Below are 19524 nucleotides of genomic sequence, written 5' to 3'. Positions count from 1 at the left end.
AATATACTGTCACCTAGAGTTGGAATTCCAAAAAAATTCAAATTTTTTCTTCAAATTTGAAGATTTTGACAGAAACAGGTGATACTACTATTAGAGATGCCTTAAGTGTTTGACCATTCTCTATATATGCATTGATTTTCGGAGAGATTTCATTGATTTTCGGAGAGATTTCTTTTCAATATGGAAAGTGAATCTTGTTTCAAATTAAAATTCTTCTCCAAATCCATATCTCCACGTTGTCCATCCTATCCCAATATTTCTTTTTCTCTCGCTCTCATGAGTGTTAAGTTTGGGGGTCCAATATTTCATTTTCTCTCACTCTCATGAGTGTTAAGTTTGGGGGTATGATGTTCAACAACAAATTAGTAGTAAAATTGTTATTCTCATATAGGAACTCATCACAGGGGATAAAAAAGGCCTCTCATCAATTCACACTGAAAGGCCTCAAATAACCTTGAGCCGGCCCTAAATGCACCCTGCCAACATATTCGAGCATATTCGAGTTAAGAAAAGGTTTCATGGTTATGTGCAACTCTCTGGTGTAAGGAAATACTGTTTGAACTTCAAAGGCTTGTGGAGTTGTGGATGTCCAAAGCACATAGCCACATGCCCATATAAGCTTATTTCAGGCCTGTAAACTAGAAGCGAGCATTGCAAAATTTGCAAATACATGTATGAAGAACTCAAAATTCAATTCATCCAAGGACTGAAAGTCTAAAACATATTTTGAATAACAAACAAAGATCCGAAGCATACGTGAGAACTGAGAAAACATGAAAATTTAACTCCAAAGTCCATTGATATACTTGAGCAAGAGGATGACTCTAAGTTCAGCTAGGGACTTTAAGCATGTGGGAAAAACCTGATAAGACATTTTAGTTCAGATGTCAAAGAGCATCCGAATTTCTCATTGAGCATACACACTTTTAGATTTGAAGATCTAAAATAAAAATGAGATAACACATTTTGATCTCACACAAAGAGCGACAGCTTAACAACTAACATAAGTACACAACTACGGATCATTTTCAGAATCAGCATTTTATATAATTCATAATTTTCCAAATGATAAAAGTATAAAAACTACATTATTATGCCAGATATTGCCAATTTACAAGTCGTTTACAAGTCAAAAAATAATTCCAATGGCGCAATTATCAGCCACCAACCAAAAATGAAGTTAGAGCACAAAAACGTGATAAGACTAGTAGGCCACTACAGTAGCACTAGTACCACATCTCAGTATATCAAATAAATGCTGACGCCAATTAAAGCCTAACTACTTCCATAAAAAACTAACTAATAATGGGTTTAGTTACATACTTACGTCAACTAAATTACTAAACACCAGAATCTTCCTTCCTGGTTCTTTTCAGTTTTCACACTACTCATTTCTAAGCTGCTTCATCTCTCTCTTCAAACAAACCCTAGATCTTCAAGAACCTTCCAGAACACTCTCAGATCTGTAGTCCCAATCTTCAAAACTCCCACATTTCACTGTCCCATCAAAACAAAAATAAAATAAAATAAATCTGAGTTTCTTTATTTATTATTTTATAGTTTAATTTAAGTATATCTTAGATCTAAAACTTGAGATCTTCTAGATGTTATAAGGTGAAGTAATAAATATAAATATATAGAATGGCAATGCAGGCAGGGAATGTGGTGATACAAAATAATGGTGCTAATGAAATGAGACAATGGGTAATGGATGATAGAGATAGATTTATATCATGGTTAAGAGGAGAATTTGCTGCGGCGAATGCGATTATTGATTCTTTATGTCATCATTTAAGATCAATTGGTGAACATGGGGAGTATGATGTTGTTATGGGTACTATTCAACAGAGGAGGTGTAGTTGGAATCCTGTTTTACATATGCAACAGTATTTTTCTGTTGCTGAAGTTACATTTGCTTTGCAACAAGCAACTTGGAAGAAACAACAGAGGTGTTATGAGAAGGTGAAGTTTTCTGAAAAGGAGGTGAAAAAAACTGGTTCTAGACAGTGGTCTAGGGTTGATAGTGTTAAGGAAACTAACAATGCTAGTTCAGAACTGAGTCCGAATCGTGATGTGGGTTTGTCGGGGGAGATAGTTGATGTGGTGGAAAAGAAAGTTGAGGTGGATGATTCAGATGTAAATAGCTCACCACTTGCAAAGGAGATCGAGGGTAATGAATTAAAAGTTTCATTTTTTTTTTTTTTAATACATTTTGTCTATGAGTGTTTGATGCTTTTGTTGCTAATTGTGCTTTGGACTTAACTTGATATGCCAAGTTTAATGAGATCTTGTGAAAGTTTAGAGGAATCATATTTATGTCAAAATGAGAAAGCATTTGATAATTAGTTTTGATGGTATTGATTTCTTTTGTAATAGCTATTTTCTTTAATTCAATTTCATCTGTCAAAAGATAAAGATCACACTCTGGTTGTTGCACATTATTAAGTCCAGCATGCACTGCACACTGAAGGAAAATATGCATGGGCAGACTATTGATCATAGTGGAGATGATGAATAGGCTTACAACTAAGTCCCACGAATTCAAACTTTAGGAGTTATTGAACATATAATGATAATTGTTGTGAGGGTATGTGGCAAAAGCGCCGTGTGTTTCTTAGGTATGTGCCTACACTATGGTGGAATTGCGCTCCCTTTGATATACAATCCTATGTATCACTCGAACAGCTAGGCTGGAGCAAAGTGTTCGTTAACAGTAAATAAGTATCCACAGACTGGTTCTAATTACTGTGAGTCATGATGTATTTCTAAAATAGAGTAAATAGTGTGACCGTGGAGCAGGTGGTCTGTTGTCAAGAAAATGTGCAGAAATGAGGTGTCAATTCCCACTGAAGTGTGTGCATGTTGTCTCTTTTCCCGCACCTCACCGAAATTGGCCAGAGGCTTGATTGAATTAGCTGAATTTAGGTTGAAAAGAAAGGCATGCTGGCTGTTTTTCTCCTTATTAGATTGTGTGGAAGGAATTTGTTTTGTTTGTCTGCATTTAGATCCATGTATTAATACAATTCGTGAGCTTAAGCCTTTCCTTTCATAGAGGATGGTTTCCATCATGTCTTGAGGCTGCCCATAAAATTGCTTGGCTTTTACTTTGCTGGTTGCAGGAGTCTTTGGTACTGCAAAGTTGCATTCAAATGTTGGCTTAAAAGAGTTCTGGAAACTTTGAAGGATCAGAGTCTTGCTAGAATACAGAGGCCAAAGTAGTTAAAGATGAGGGCACCTCAAACTTTAAAGGTGTGTTTGCTTGCACTTGTTAGAATAAATTTGGTGAAACTTAGATAAATTCGGTTATCCTCCTTTTTAACTGGGTCATGGAAGGATGAAGTTCACATTTGCTTGAAGCACTACCAACTCGGCTTTTAATAGAAGTTCCCTTTGATGTAAAGTGTGAGAAACAAGTAAAAAGAGAGAGAGCGTGCAAAACCTTAAGAATTACATAGCCCATTGTGACTAGAGATTCTGTTTTTTGACATAATGGAGTCGTCATGTTTGTTTATCATTTTATGTGTTTTGATTCTTTTATATCAACATTTGAGTTAATCCTGATTTCCATAATATGGCCATTATCTTGAAAAGAAATAGCCTCTGATATGCAACATTTTTTCCTTTTCATCAGGATCTTGTAATGCCCTTCTGAAGAATGGTCCAAATTCTGTCCAAAAGCTGGAAGAGGAACAAAATCTCATTCCTATTCCCAAAACTTTTTTTGGTACCGAGATTTGCGATGGAAAGGCGGTAAGATCCTGTAAATTAATGGCATCATTACTCTTATACTTCTAACTTCTAAGTGGCATCATGCCATCTGTTTGTATCACTATGAACTTTCTTTTTGTTTGTTTCATAGGTTAATGTTGTTGAAGGACTTAAATTGTACGGAGAACTATTTGATAAGTTAGAAGTTTCTAATATATTACAATTGGCAAATGAGTTGAGATCTGCTGGGCGGCGAGGACAACTGAAAGGTGAGTTAACTTATTTGTTTCTCTATTAGACTCTGATTGTGTTCTTACCCTTTTGTGGGGAAGTGATGATACATAGCTCGATGTTCCACATATTCATTTGTGTGCTACTGAATTAATTTATTTTGTTATCATATTCCTCAACCGCTCAACCCATATATTTCAATGTTGTAGTCTCATATCTGTACTTTACCAAAGAAAATAGTGGTTAACATCATTGTTTATTTCTTTTGTAAGTTTTGGACTGAGGATGATAGGTTTTGTGGGTTGAAATAGTGACTTAGTGGAAAAAGAAAATAGGGTTGGGATGTAGTAGTCTAAAAGCTTCTATCTGAGCTTGCTCCTATTCATTTAATACATCTCCTCTTCTGTTTGTATTATATCAAGGATGCGTTTGGAAACAAGAAATGGAATTCTTGCGAGAGTTAGAATTCTAATAGAATCCGATTCTCATGGTTATATGAGAATTATGGCTGTTTGGCAAACTATGAGAATTCTCGGCAATTCTCATTGTCAATTTCCCACTTCCTAAGTTAATCTCCCTCCTTCCAATAGAGATGTCCACAATTATTCAAGAATATATTCCTTGTTAGAGTCAACATTTCATTGGCCTTAAGAAGTTAAGAGCAACACTGAAACCATCAACATGGTTTCTAGTTGCAATTTGTCATGGGAACCTAAATTTTCTTTGTAATCTCTTTGTTTATTCTCTCGTGATACTCAATCACTCATGAAGGAGTGGAGGGATGATGCTGGGATGATATGGGAATCTTGGGCCATGTGTGTGGTTGTAACATTTTGTTACTGAATGGCTTCTAGGGAATATCTTTAATTTATTTAGCGTTTTAAAACAGAAACTTATCTCTTAGAAACAAAAAGTAAATAAGTATATAACCATTGAGAATGATCTCTTGTTTTAAATCTCGTATATTTTATGCCTTTTATATTGTGCTGCTACATATATTCATCAAAACTAGAAAGGCACTTAACATGTGAAGACATGGTGGATGATAAAAGGATCATTGTCTTCACAGTTCCTATTATGTGCCTATTAAAACTCTCCATCAGAAGTTGTGGTAATGGAGTTCGTAAATTGTTCTCAAATCTTTCTAAATGATTAGGATGGTTGCTAATTTCTCGAGGCATCCTTGTTGTTCTTTTTGGTAAGGGTGGAATTCGCTAATCAAGCCGAGCTTGACTATTTGAGCTTATCGAGCCGAATAGCATGGTTATTTTACACTACAAAGATGCTATTTGAGCTTATCGAGCCGAGCTTCATAAAGCTCGTTTGTTACACGAGCTATGCTATAGGCTCAAGCTTGGCTCATTTAACTAAATGACCGAGCTCAAGCCAAGCTTAAACGAGCTGAGCCCGAGCCGCTTGGCTCAAATTCCACCCTTATTCTTTGGTGTGCCATTTGACTTGCTTCATGCGAGCTTTTAAGTAGAGAAACTGTATCTGGTTTTAATATCACATAAGATTAAAAGGGAATTGTTATATATCTTTATTAGACATTTGCAATGCTAACACTATTCTAATCAGTCATCTCTAGTTGTTATTGTCTCTTATAGCAAGAAAATGTAGCTATGTAGAGTCTCTTGCGACTTAACTAACATCATATAGGATAAAAACCATTCAAGACTGTTCAAAGAAAGTAACAGAAATCTATATTGACGAGATAGCAGGACAGAGTTTTACGGTCTCAAAGAGACCAATGAAGGGACGTGGGAGAGAAATGATCCAGTTGGGAGTCCCCATTGCAGATGCACCTCCAGAAGATGAAAATGTGTCTGGGAGTTGTGAAGGCATGTATATTACATTAAAGCCATATGCGGTGTTTTCCCCTCATATGCATAAAAAATAAAACCAAGAATCTGTAATATACCTAACTTATTTGATTTGTTGAATAATTTTGCAGATCATAACATGGAAGCCATCCCTAGCTTGCTGCAAGATGTTATTGAACGCTTACTTAGCTTGAAAATTACTACTGTGAAGCCAGATTCTTGCATTATTGATTTCTTTAACGAGGTAAGAATATGTTTTGTAGTATTCCCAGAAATCTCGAATAACTGTTTGAATGCTTTACGATACATATGTTTGCTCTTTTTCACAGGGGGATCACTCACAGCCTCATATATCTCTACCTTGGTTTGGAAGGCCTGTCTGTGTTCTGTTTTTGACAGAATGTGACATGGCCTTTGGCAAAGTTATTGGAGGAGGTCATCCTGGAGAATTTAGAGGTTCTCTTAAGCTTTCGCTATCACCAGGGTAATTTCAAAAGTTTCTTTTTTGGCCTGGGGTTTATGTTTTGATTTTCCAGTGGTTTCTCTTATCATTAGGGATGTAATTCTTTCAAAATTGTCATTATTATTTTGCATTATTATTTTGCTGCAAATTATCCTCATTAATTTTTATTCCAATATTGATTTGTTATCATCGTCACTATTTTGTCACTCATCTCTTACTGTCAAACTTAGTTTCCTTGTGATATTTTCTCTGTTCATCTGATTGATTTATATACTGTCCGAAAACTGAATGATGATGGCTACTAGCAAATATGCAGAAGCTATTTGACTTCTTTTGATAGCTGGTTTTTCTTCATGAAACAGATCTCTTCTTTCGATCCAAGGTAAAAGTGCAGACTTTGCCAAACATGCAATCCCATCTGTCCGAAGGCAGCGAGTCCTTCTTACCTTCACAAAATCTCGACCAAAGAAAGCCATGCTGACAGATGGACAGAATGTACCCATATCTGCTGCAGCACCAGCCATGTCCTGGGCCCAACCACCAAGTAGGCCACCAAGTCAGTCAAGTCATCTAAGATATCCGCTTGGAGCTAAGCATTTTGGAGCTGCTGCAACAACTGGGGTATTACCGATGCCACCCATCCATCAGCAGCACCTTCCACCACCTAACAGTATGCAGCCAATGTTCATTACTTCTCCAGTGGCACCAGCCATGCCATATCCTGCACCAGTTCCACTACCAACTGCATCATCTGGCTGGGCTGCTGTTCCACCTCCAAGGCACCCTCCACCGAGACTCCCACTTCCTGGTACTGGAGTTTTCCTGCCTCCCCAAGGCTCTGGCCCTCCAGCATCTCCACAACAGCCAGTCTCAGCTAGTGCCATTCCAGTGAACTCTGTGGTGGAGACACTATCCCCATTGCAGAAGGAAAATGGGTTGGAAAGCTTCAACTGCAACAGTAATACATCTCCCAAGAGTAAATTAGATGCGAAAGCACAGAGCCAGGAATGCAATGGAAGCAGCGGCATTCATTTTGGTGGAACAATGTTGGAAGAGCAGCAAAAGGATGGTATTGAAAATTTGGGGAGCAAGGCAATGGGTGCAATTAAGTAGAGTGGTTTTACTAAATGAATTAGCGAAAGTAGTAGGCTGTCAGTTGAGAAACTTGAGGATGAAAGTGTAGGCTGCAAATGAGTTTTGAGCGAAATGTAAAGAACGGCGAAGTTGGTGGTTGACTGTAAAACTGGAGACCTATGAAAGGTTTTCTGGATTCTCTTTTGTCTCTGTTCCCGTCTTTGATTGTGTGAACTTAGCAAAGTTGGATGAGGAACAGATTCTCATGTTGAAGTTTTTTGAGAGAAACAAATATACTTATATAGATAGACTACTACAGTTTATACCATGCATTACCAGAAAAATCGTTTGCCCTTATATTTCATGTGAGTTATCTGTTAACTTCATTTTTGTTTATCCTTTAAAAGGCTTCTTACATGCGACTGGTTTCCGCCTCTTTCCGAGGTAAAAGATTATTTTTTTCGCCCATTTGAGCTCATTCAACTAGGTCTGGATCAAGGTGTCCGATGCAAGAAGCTGATAAGGCCTCCTATTGGACAATGTCGACGTGGCTAGAAGAGTTTAGTAGTGCGGCCAATAAATACGGAACAGACAGGGATTTGCAGTCCACGTGTCCTAATATGTTGGCGTCCCTTTTTGGAAAACATTGGCCGGAGGGAGAGATCATGCTTTTAGAACAAGGGAAACTAGCAAAAGACTTTAGGGTTAACAACCATGTTTTTTTTGTGTGTATTTGGAGAAAATCCTAATTTTCCATCTAGTGGGAGAAATCCTAATTGACTCATCTAATGGGAGTAATATTCGTTAACCAAGATTTTATCCAGTAATAGAATTACTGTCCCTGTTCCTCTACTGAGAGATCTGATATGAAGGACCTCTAAATGATGGGTACAACGCAACCTTTATAAACAAAACTAAAATCCAAATATACTTACCAATTTGGTGATCTGGGTGCAATGGGTGCAAGGCTCGAGTCCTAGCAATAACAACTGTTTTAAATCTCCATTTCCAGTGTTTGTAACTTAAACAGTATTAAAAAGGCGGGTTTTTGGCTTTTGAAATATTTATGGACATATTTCTATTTACCTTGTGAAACGGACTGGGCCCTCTATAAATGTGATAGAAATAGAGATTGTTTTAAAGGATAGTCGAGTGGTGAGCTTGAAACGATCTTAATAGAAGGGGCTATCTATGACAAAAACCAACTTTGGTTTAAATGCATCTGTCTGTCCTCACCTCTCTCTCATTTTTCTTAAGCCCCCAATACCCTTTCTCCCTTCACCCCATCTCTCTCTCCCAAGATCACCCAACTCTCTCTCCCCCCGCAGCTCCGCTCACTCTCCACTGCCATACAGTATACTAGTAAGTATAGGGCCTATATAGAGGCTGCATTGGAAGCCCATTTTTGTATTGTTTCTTTAAATTTGAAGATCGAGGCCATATCTAAGGTCCCATTGGTGATGCCCCTTATATTTGAAATTTGTACAGTTTTCTTAATTATTTTAGGTGGTCTACTGGCCTTTGGGTTATTCACCGAAACGGGCCTTGTAAAATCAAGCTGATATTATTTAGATTTTAGATGTCCCTCCAATAGCATCATCTTCAATAGCATCATCGACGGATTGATTTTAGTATAACAACTTTGCAGGTAAATGCAAGACTTGTTGGTAAATAATTGCCTGATAAAGAGTAGTCCCTCAATAACCATGCCATGCTAGATTCCTAGATGTTAGAGTGTGTTTGTTATGATGGAAACAATATGGAAAAGAAATGAAAATAAGAGTGGTCCACCTTTTCTATAGTTTTTAAGGCATTTGTTTACCCATAGAAAGAAAATGGGCTTTTCCATATGGAAACAAAATCATGGAAATGGAAAAGATTTTGTATCCTTAGCTAACCCCTAAAAATTTTGTAGAAAGGAAAGGAAATAGATAGCTAGAGACTTACTACTAGCACACCCAACAATACAATTATTCATTTCCATAGCTTTTGCAAACAAACATGATTATTCATTTCCTTAGTTTTTACTTTCCTTTTCCCAGTTTATTTCCTTTCCTTTCCTTTCCATGAGTTAAAATTTAACAAACACACACCCTTAGTATCCGTACTAGGTGGGAAGACAATCATATATGAAATATACAGTTACTTGCAAATTCATGAAATTCGCTTAGGAGTGACTCTCACGGACAAATTGAATGAAAAAGTCACTCTCAATACTATTTCTTTTAATCACTCACAAAGACCGGTTAGATGAAAAATCCAGTTCACTCTTGACGCAAAATAAAAAACGACTTGGGTAGATGAAAGGTCAAGTATGCCCTTGACACGAAATAATAAACGGTTCGGCCCAACCGAAACGATCCGGTATATATAGTATGAACAATGATTGTTTATATCTCAACGTGAGGTATGAACAATCATTGTTCATATCTCAACATGATGTATGATCAATAAGAACGCCAATTGGATTATGAACAATCATTGTTCATACCTATTAGGAGTATGAACAATCACTGTTCACACATCAACACTGTTTATATCTCAAACATGAGCTATGAACAATCAATGTTTGTATGAACATGAATACCTATTTGGGGTATGAACAATAATTGTTTATACCTATTTTGTCCTTGAGAGTTATTAAAATTGAAATCGTGGGTTCGTGGGTTACTTAATGGAGTTAATGCTAGAATTTGTTTTTGTGAGTTACTAAAAAAACAAATGGACAGAGCACATTTGGAACAAAGCTTCTTATTGTGGACTCATTTACAAAATTTCTTGTAAAGAACCTAGTCTTTGGATCTCATGGATATAGACAGAGCACATTAAGGAGAAATTTTTATGGACAATGTAAGTACCTAGAGACTGCTCATGGACATGGAAATGTATTTTGAAGCATAGGAAACATGCTACCAAACTCTTAAAGTACATCATTGCAAATGGTGAGCATACTCTATTATGGCACGACCCATGGTGCCTAGCTTGAGGATCGCTTCTCCTCTGCAAGAAGTTCTGGACCATCTACCACTATTTCTTGATGCAAAAGTAAACTCACTAATCACAAATGGAGAATGGAATCAGCTAGCTAGTTCACAACTTCACACATTACCAGAGGGAGAAGTCAAAAGTCAAATTCTTGCTATTGAAATAAATGTCCATTTACCGAAGATAGAATGATATAGTTGTTATCTCCATAAGGTGTGTTCACTTCCAAAGCATCTTATAATGACCTTAGAAAGAAAAAGAAGAAGTCCCAACCGTGCAAGATGGTGTGGGGAAAACTGGTGTTGCCGAAAGCATTCTTTCAATGGATGACAATTGTTTCCTGAAGCTTACCTACTCAAGATAGATTAAGGCATAAGAAAGTCTTGAATTTTTTTTCTTAGTCTTTGTTTTTGCAATTGTGAGAGAGAAAACTTTTTTTGACTGTCATTTCTCTTCAAATGTCCGGGCAAGAGGAAGCGAGCTTTGGGATTGGGTAGCAATATGAAGAGTTCAAATGAAGAATGGTCTTTGCATTATCAATCACTGCTTTGAAAATCTCCCAAAGCTAAAGTCTATAGAGCATATGTGAAACGTAACTATAGGCTATCTTTGGTCAGAAAGGAATAGTATAAGATTTCAAAATCACTCAGTAACATGGCAAATTAAATCTTGCATGCTAACACCATTCTGCACGATGTGAAACTCTATCTCAGCATCAAGATAGACTCAATACTTCATACCATGGAGATCAAAGCTTTACTCACACGACTCGATATACAAGTTAAGTACAAGAACAAGACTCTTTTTCTCTGTAAGTGGAAACTGCCACCCTCTGGGTCCATTAAACTCAATACAGATGAATCTGTAGTTGAACAGCGGGTTGGCTATGGTGGCTTAACGATTGATCAAGAAGGAAATGTGATATTCACATACTCAGGGGGAGGATATCGAAGGTCAGTTCTTTTTCAAGAGCTGAAAGCAATAAAGGTTGGTCTCACCATGTGTCAGGAAAAAGACCTAAATAAAATACAAGTTTGCTCAAATTCCCTACGTGCAATTCAGATTCTGAATGGCAAAGAGAGAGCCCCATAGTACTGCATGAACATCATAGGTTCTATACTTAAGCTTGTAACTTATTTTCTTTAGGTCAAATTTTGTCATGTTTACAGGGAAGTGAACAGTAGTGCTGACTACTTAGCTAGCCTATTTTCTTCTGCTAAAGAGCAATGTACATGTAATATCCCCCCTAGATTCTACACTAGCAGAGATTGTAGCCACTGATGTAAGAGGGAAGGTTTATCTCATATTCTAAGAAGAAGAAAAAACAACAACAACACGGTCCTTTATAATTGTTTTCCCCCGAAATTGGTCCTATGGGTTTTTTTCTTGATCTAGAATTCTAGATACTGATAAGAAGTTTAGCTGACTAACCTGTTAGACTTGGAATCTGCACTGACATTGTCGGGTGGCTTTTTGTCTTTTCATTTTTGGTCGTTCTCAAGTCTCCATCTACTCAACTTACTTTAAAACGTGTGGAACAAGGAGTTACCAGTAACAAACCAGAAATAAACATTGGAAGGTTCTCCAAAACCTTGGATTTTTCCCATTACAATGCATGCCAAAGAGCCTACTTCCTACTCTCTAAGTACTTAGGAAACTAAAACAAATGTTGCTTTTAATGGCTTGTCACTTGTGATATAACAAAACATAGTTTTGTCCAGCTTAAAAAAACGGAAAATTGTATCAACCTTCTCTCCTTCGTTCACTGAGAAAGCCATGGTAGCTAAAGATGGTTCAAGCTGTTGTATCTTGGATAAAAAAAACAATAGAAGACAAGGACGTAATAGCAGGTAATAACCAAAGGCGGATTAGGTCAGTCCTTAAGGAAAGATTTAAGCCCCTTCCAATGGTGCGAAAAGCAACAAATGGCGTCTTCCTCCACAGGATTCAATGGTTAACAGCAGTCTGACTTTGCACTAGAACAGACTACACTCTAGAACAGCAATATAACTCTCTCTGGCGGCTGACAGGAAGAAGAGAAGAGAAGAAGATTGAATCAATTAAAGACTTATCTGTTTCACTGATTCGTGTAGGGTGGAGAGAAGGGAGTATCCACGAGTTCTGTTTCGCTGGTGTGTATGGAGGAGGAGCACGACTTCTGTCTCTCTCAATATAGAGGCAGCAGCAAAGTTTAGGCAATTGATAATCCACTACCCACTAGACAAACAGCCCAAGCCCACGACACGACGCGACTCGGTTCGGTTCGGTGCGGGGCGGGCGGGCGCGCGCGTGTGTGGCTTTGGGTGAGTCCTCCCTCCTAACACAAAAGCCTTTGTACCCTAAGGGCACACCCTTATGTTAGAGGATCACCTCATATACCTCACTTGCTAGTGGTGGTTCACCAATGTGGGACTAAACAACATACAAGTGTTTTGAAATACACTTGGAGATTCCAACAATCCCCCACTATTTCAAAATACTAATAGTCCCCCACTATTTTGGAATAGGATATTACAAAAGAAATGGGTTAACAAAATGCCAGAGAGAATCGAAAAAACAATGCATAAGATATTGGTGCTTTTCGGGCTTGAACCAGTCATAGGGTAACATGTCTTATAATACGTGAAAGTGGTGGATTAAAAAATCTTTGAACCAACATTCCTTTGTAGTAAAATAGAGGACATGCACCCACATTGCTCCTTCATTATATGCCCCATTACTCATTGTTTAAACTTTTTGGCCCTTAACTTTTTGTGTTATGTGAATGCTCTAGAGTATTTGCACGAATACTCATAAGAACCGACCTAGTTCTACATTCACGTAGGTGGATATCCATCAAGTGTACATAGCGGTTAAAATACACTATCTCATAAAAAAATGGACTATGGATTCCATTAAAGAGTAAAATAACTCATCCTTTTTCTCATTGCTATTCAAGTTATACAAAGTATACAATAATGCTATCTAGTCATAGGGTGGGGCGTCTCAAAGAAAGACAATAGCATACCGGAGGCGATGAGGTGACTTGTTTTCCCTTTGAACCTACTTCATGGGATCTCCAATCACATAGGTGGGGTTGCCCGTCGATTAATAAGCCCTCTATCTAAAGCAAAAGTCCCATCCCCTCGGCGTATCAACCACTTGTCTCTGTTAAGTGGTTTTGTCGAGGATCGGCCAAATTTAACTCGACCTCACATAATCTAGAGCCACAACTCCAGATTCAGCAGAAATGCTTTATAGGCGTAGTCTCGCATTTAATATGCCTACTTTTCCCATTATACAATTTGCTCTTTGCCTTTGCTATTGCGGCTGACAAATCCACAATGCATAGGTACACAATTTGGAGGCGGTTTTGTACCAATAGGAAGATCGCCAAGAGGTTTCTAAGCCACTCGACCCTCAAACACTTGCTTTATCTAAAAACAATAAGCTCGGACTCCATGGTTGAGCGAGCTATCAAAGGTCTGCTTAGAAGATTTCCAAGCGGCGCACCTCCACCTAGGGTGAAAATATAACCACTAGTGGACTTGATATCATGAGAATCGATATATCGGTTTGCATCACAATAACCCTCTATCACGGTGGAGTTTGTCTAAACCTTATGCCGTAATTCATTGTTCCTCTCAAGTTGCTTGGCTAATAACGCACTCCAATGTTCCTGACTAGGACAATGAGTGTATCTGCTTAGCCTCCTAACTGCATAAGCAATGTCAGGTCTAGTGCAATTCATCAAGTACATGAGACTACCAATAATTTGGGCATATCTAGATCGAAGGACACCATGTTGAGCATTTTTTCTGAAGTTCACTATTTGCCTCATAAGGTGTGTCGACCGCAGGCTTACTATCATAAAAGTTAAACTTTTTCAAAAACTTCTCAACATAATGCTGTTGTGAAAGCGTATAGCCATCATTGTTTCTGATGATCTTGATTCCAAGAATCACATCAGCTTCTCCCAAATCCTTCATTTCAAATTGGGAGGATAAAAACATCTTGGTGTTTCTCACAACATCAAGGCTAGGACTCATGATTAACATGTCATCCACATATAGACAGATAATCACATATGTATTCACATCAAAAGATTTGAAGTAAATACATTTATCAGCATCATTTATGTGATATCCATTAGACATCATGACACTGTCAAACTTTTCATGCCATTGTTTTGGCGCTTGTTTCAACCCATATAAAGACTTAACTAACTTGCATACCTTATGCTCATTCCCTGGTACTATCGTACCCTCAGGCTGCATCATATATATTTCTTCATCAAGATCATCATTCAAAATGCAGTTTTACATCCATTTGATGAATAAATAAATTATGAATAGCAGCTAGAGCCATTAGAACTCTTATAGAAGAAATCCTAGTTACAGGGCAGCATAAGTATCAAAATAGTCAATGCCTTTTTTCTGGGAGAACCCCTTGACTACAAGTCTAGCCTTGTATTTCTCAATGGAACCATCTAGTTTCAATTTCTTTTTGAAGATCCACTTGTAACGTATAGGTTTCGCCCGAGGAGGTAGATCCACTATCTCCCATGTGTAAATAGCTATAATCGAATCTAGTTAGGTGTATAGCATCCTTCCAGAAAGGTGCATCTCGAGAACTGATTGCCTCATTATACGTCACAGGATCATCATCAAGAAGAAATGTGTAAAAGTCATCACCAAAATTGGTGGATTTTCTGTCTCTTTTACTCTTCCGAATTTCTTGTTCAGAAATTTCAGGATCTGTTGATTGTTGTTCACTAGGAGCTACCAACCTCTCAATGCCAATTTTCAAAGGAAACAAATTCTCAAAGAAATCAGCATTTTTACTCTCTATAATAGTGTTAGCATCGACAAGGTTATTATCAGATTTTACTACTAAAAATCTATATGCAGCACTATTATGAGCATAACCAATGAACATACAATCAACAGTTCTAGGTCCCAATTTTCTCTTTTTAGGTTCGTTCACAAGAACCTTAGCAAGACACCCCCACATTTTTAAGTATGTCAGGGTAGGTACATGACCTTTCCATAACTCATATGGTGTCTTATTCCCTGTTTTCTTGTTGGGTATCCTATTCTGTATATGGCAAGCAGATAGGATTGCTTCCCCCACAAGTTCAGGGAAGCTCCAGAACTTACAAGCATAGCATTCATCATCTCTTTTAGTGTTACGTTTTCCGTTCGGCTACTCCATTAGACTCGAGAGTATGGTGGAGTAGTCTCATGAATAATGCCACTCTTGTCACAAAAGTCCCCGGAAGGGGTTAGACTCATATTCTCCACCCCTATCGGACCAAGTCTCTTAATCTTACGGTTAAGGCTGGTTTTCAACTTCACTTTTTGTACTTGAAAACATCTCACCTGCCTCATGCTTGTGTCTAAAGTAAATATACCATGGTGTACATAGAGAAGTCATCTATGAATGTAATATAATAAAACTTCCCCCCCTCTAGACATGGTACTTCTGAATTCACCCAAATCCGTATGAATAAGAGTTAGTAATCTAGTTTTATCTCTAGACCACCGGTTATTCTGCAGGGTTTCTTCGTGGCTTTAGTCTCAGCACATATCTCACATTTATTATTAGAAAAATCAGAAATATTAGACAATAAACCACATGCTTTCATCCTTTTCATATACTGAACATTCACATGTCCTAGTCTACCATGCCATATATTAAAAGAGTCAAGCAAGTAAGCGTATGCATTCATTCTTATTAATAATAATGTTGTCAAGTACATTCAACATGAAAGACCAATTTGTTATTACAATAACCTTTACCAACAAAACCCTCATTCTTTGTCGGAACAAACTTGTCACTCTCAAAAGTCACCTTGGCCTTGACTTTTCCCGAAGAGGGACCGCAAATCAGATTCGGCGAATCTCGGGAACATAAAGAACATTACTAAGTGAAAGGGTTTTCCCGAAGTTAACCGGAAGAACCTTGCCCTGTTCCCTTAACAGAACGGACCTAGAGTCACCCATATAGACCTTTTCATCTTTCACTAGTATGTAGTCCGAGAAGGCTTCAACATCACCACAGATGTGGCGGGTGGCACGAGAATCTAGTACCCAGTTCCTCTTCCCGTGTGGCTATGAACACTTGTGACCTGGCAAAGAACAATAATATCATCTCCCTCAACTAGATTAGTATTGGGAGGATCATCAGTGTCTTTCTTGTGTCTGCACTGAAAAGCCCTATGTCCAGGTTTACCACAAACATAACAATTTCCATTGCCAGTACCACTCCTTTTAAAAGAAGTGCCTTTGACCTTGAAATTCTTATTTTTGTTGGACTTCTGCTTCTTAGAGGTTTTGTTAGATTTCTTTGGGATTACCTTCAATGATATTGGCTTTAGAATGGAATTCCTTAGACAACACCTCATCCCGAGTCTTGTTCTTTTCCTCTATGTGAATGTGAATGATCACATCCTCAAGAGTCATCTGCTTGCGCTTATGCTTCATACTATTTTTATAGTGTTTCCAAGACTCGGGGAGTTTCTCAATCAAACATCCAAAGAACAAAGGATTCGGGTAAATTAATACCCTCGGTTTTCAAATCATTAATCGACATGAAAATCATGGATTTGAGGCGTTACATCTCTATCCTCTCTCATATGGAACTTTAGAAAATTCCCAATAGCATATTTCGAAGTACCAAAGATCCTCTATTATGTATTTCTTGTTCAAACTCTCCCATATATCATGTGCATTCTTATTTGAACAATAAATATAAAAATCTCATTGGACAAGGTACTCAAAATAGCATGACGACATACCTTATTCCCATTGAGCCAAAAGCTTGATTTCTTTCAAATCATTAGAACCCTCCATGGGTCTTTGTATCGATGAGATACCTTGCATAGTTGAGTACATCTAGGGCTGTGAATACCCTTTCTCCATCGCTTGAAGTGTGAACCGTTGAAGGATTCAATCTTGGACACATTGGGTAAGTTCTGCGAGCATTCATGGGAGGTGCAAAGATCTCTCATAGACGAAGTTACTTCCATGACTCGCAATTGGTTTCTTTGATGGGTGGTGTCAACAGTGTAGACATCTTGATCTTTCCTTAAGAATGTTGTATCTGCAGATAAAAGAAAACAATAGAAGACAAGGACAGAATAACAGGTAATAACCAAGGCGCGGATTAGGCTGTCCTTAAGGAAAGATTTCGCCCCTTCCAATGGTGCAGAAAGGCAACAACAGCTGACAGGAAGAAGATTGAATCAATTAAAGACTTATCTGTTTCACTGATTCGTGTAGGGTGGAGAGAAGGGAGTATCCACGAGTTCTGTTTCGCTGGTGTGTATGGAGGAGGAGCACGACTTCTGTCTCTCTCAATATAGAGGCAACAGCAGCAGCACAATATCCACGAGTTCTCTCTTTGCGTCTCTCTCTCTCTGTTCTGGATTCATCCCTATAGACACACACTGCTGTGTTTATATAGAGGTTTCAGTCGGTATCCAAACCTGAGAATGACTCCTCACTAGACAATTGATAATCCACTACCCACTAGACAAACAGCCCAAGCCCAAGCCCAAGCCCACGACGCGACTCGGCTCGGTTCGGTGCGGGGCGGGCGGGTGTGGCTTTGGGTGAGTCCTCCCTCCTAACACAAAAGCCTTTGTACCCTAAGGGCACGCCCTTATGTTAGAGGATCACCTCATATACCTCACTTGCTAGTGGTGGTTCACCAATGTGAGACTAAACAACATACAAGTGTTTTGAAATACACTTGGAGATTCCAACACAAGCTTCCGTCTATCAGCGACACCAGTGACCATACTGGCACATTTATTAGCCATAGCGATCACAACGCTCGTGCTTGTTTGGAACTTGAATTTCCGAGGGGGTCTGGCTTTCAAATCTGTTAACAAACAAAAGATTTTTAATGTAAGAACTCGCGTCACGCCTTCACCCATAAAAACGTATTATAATTTAATTATAATTTATAGATAGTTTAGTCTTTGGCGAAGTTCAAAATTTAAAAGCATATTTTTCTTTCATTCTGCAGATTCACCCAGTACTTATGGTAATTGGATTTATTTTGGTTGGAGGGGAAGGTATATTGAATTTAATTATGTAAGTCAATTGAGTTCTTCCGTTCATTAAGGTAAATTCGATCATATATGTGCACTGACATAAGATATGTATTATTGATTTGCAATTTTCTACAGCGATTATGGCTTTCAAGACAATTCCATCTAACAGAAAGGCGCCAAAGTTGGTGCACTTGATCTTGAATACTATCGCTCTGCTTGTTGGTATAGTAGGAATTTACGCTGTTTTCAAATTTCACAAGGAGCTTTTCATAGCTGATATGTACGCCTTGCATTCATGGCTTGGCATGTCCACCATATGCTTATTTGGTTTGCAGGTAATACTTTAATTCCGAAAAATGTACATACAGTGACTTTGTTCAGCATAGAACACTATGTATTGTACATTTGTACATGACTTGCTAACCATGTATATTTACACGTAATCTCAGTGGTTGTTGGGATTCTTCTCATTTTTCTTCCCTGGGGCGACACAATCGGCAAGAGCAAGCCTTGTCCCATGGCACTGGTTTTTGGGAATGGTAATATTCCTCATGGCAATTTGCACAGCTGAGACAGGCTTGCTGGAGAAATTCACATTCTTAGGCCTAGAACGTGAAAAAGAAGCTCTTGTTATAAATTTCATAGGATTACTCATTCTACTTTTCGGGATCACGGTCAGCCTCAGTGTAGTACTTCCCCGATCTAAGTAAAAATGCTCAAGACTTACAGTTTCATTCATTTATCATTGAATTAGCCATTGTTTAATAAGTCTAATGCCACACCTGTGTAGACATTACTAATAAAATCTGTATTAATATGTGTATTATGAGTAATTTTTCCATTACATTTTGAAGGCATTATGCCGAATTTATTTAATAAATATATTATATATATAATTTATTTTCAACAAGAAAGCGTAGAGAGATCTAAAGATGTGGGCGACACATTAAATTATATATAAGTGTTATTTACCCAAGATAACACTAATATGGTAAGGCGCCTAACCCAAAGCAGTAAAGGGTGTACTAATGCATAAGAACAGCTATACATGCATATAGTGGGGGAGACTCTAATTTCCAATCTAGTTTGGGAAAATTCTAATTGGCTCATTTAGAGAGGACGAGTATTACCCACTAGACTAGATAAGCCAATTAGGATTTCCCCCAACTAGGTGGGAAATTAGGGTCTCTCCCCAAAAT

The 19524-nt window shown here is 38.0% G+C and overlaps 2 protein-coding genes across 2 annotated transcripts; both read left to right on the top strand.

Annotated features, from left to right (window-relative positions):
• The first annotated feature begins 1492 nt into the window (after positions 1-1492).
• Positions 1493-7656, top strand: LOC147521175 (RNA demethylase ALKBH10B-like). Its single transcript, XM_086558321.1, has 8 exons — positions 1493-2170; positions 3208-3249; positions 3632-3750; positions 3860-3977; positions 5661-5780; positions 5894-6006; positions 6092-6246; positions 6588-7656. Exons 1-8 carry the CDS (start codon positions 1642-1644, stop codon positions 7336-7338), a joined length of 1947 nt encoding a protein of 648 aa, XP_086414447.1. The 5' UTR covers positions 1493-1641; the 3' UTR covers positions 7339-7656.
• A 4271-nt stretch (positions 7657-11927) lies between these two features.
• Positions 11928-19146, top strand: LOC147521174 (putative ascorbate-specific transmembrane electron transporter 1). The gene is made up of 5 exons (XM_086558679.1): positions 11928-12085; positions 18040-18176; positions 18298-18346; positions 18461-18660; positions 18775-19146. The coding sequence occupies exons 1-5, from the start codon at positions 12061-12063 to the stop codon at positions 19033-19035; spliced, it is 672 nt and encodes a 223-aa protein (XP_086414805.1). The 5' UTR covers positions 11928-12060; the 3' UTR covers positions 19036-19146.
• The last annotated feature ends 378 nt before the right edge of the window (positions 19147-19524 follow it).

Source organism: Coptis chinensis, chromosome 1 (assembly GCF_015680905.1).
Source record: "Coptis chinensis isolate HL-2020 chromosome 1, ASM1568090v1, whole genome shotgun sequence".
Classification (NCBI taxonomy): domain Eukaryota; kingdom Viridiplantae; phylum Streptophyta; class Magnoliopsida; order Ranunculales; family Ranunculaceae; genus Coptis; species Coptis chinensis.
This window is presented reverse-complemented; position numbering and strand designations above follow the sequence as displayed.

Coding starts and splice junctions, on each gene's coding strand:
- LOC147521175 (XM_086558321.1), top strand. CDS start 1,642: ATGGCAATGCAGGCAGGGAATGTGGTGATACAAAATAATGGTGCTAAT. Junction 2,171..3,207: donor ACTTGCAAAGGAGATCGAGG/GTAATGAATTAA, acceptor GCTAGAATACAG/AGGCCAAAGTAGTTAAAGAT. Junction 6,007..6,091: donor TTATTGATTTCTTTAACGAG/GTAAGAATATGT, acceptor TCTTTTTCACAG/GGGGATCACTCACAGCCTCA.
- LOC147521174 (XM_086558679.1), top strand. CDS start 12,061: ATGGTAGCTAAAGATGGTTCAAGCT. Junction 18,347..18,460: donor TATTTTGGTTGGAGGGGAAG/GTATATTGAATT, acceptor AATTTTCTACAG/CGATTATGGCTTTCAAGACA. Junction 18,661..18,774: donor TATGCTTATTTGGTTTGCAG/GTAATACTTTAA, acceptor ACGTAATCTCAG/TGGTTGTTGGGATTCTTCTC.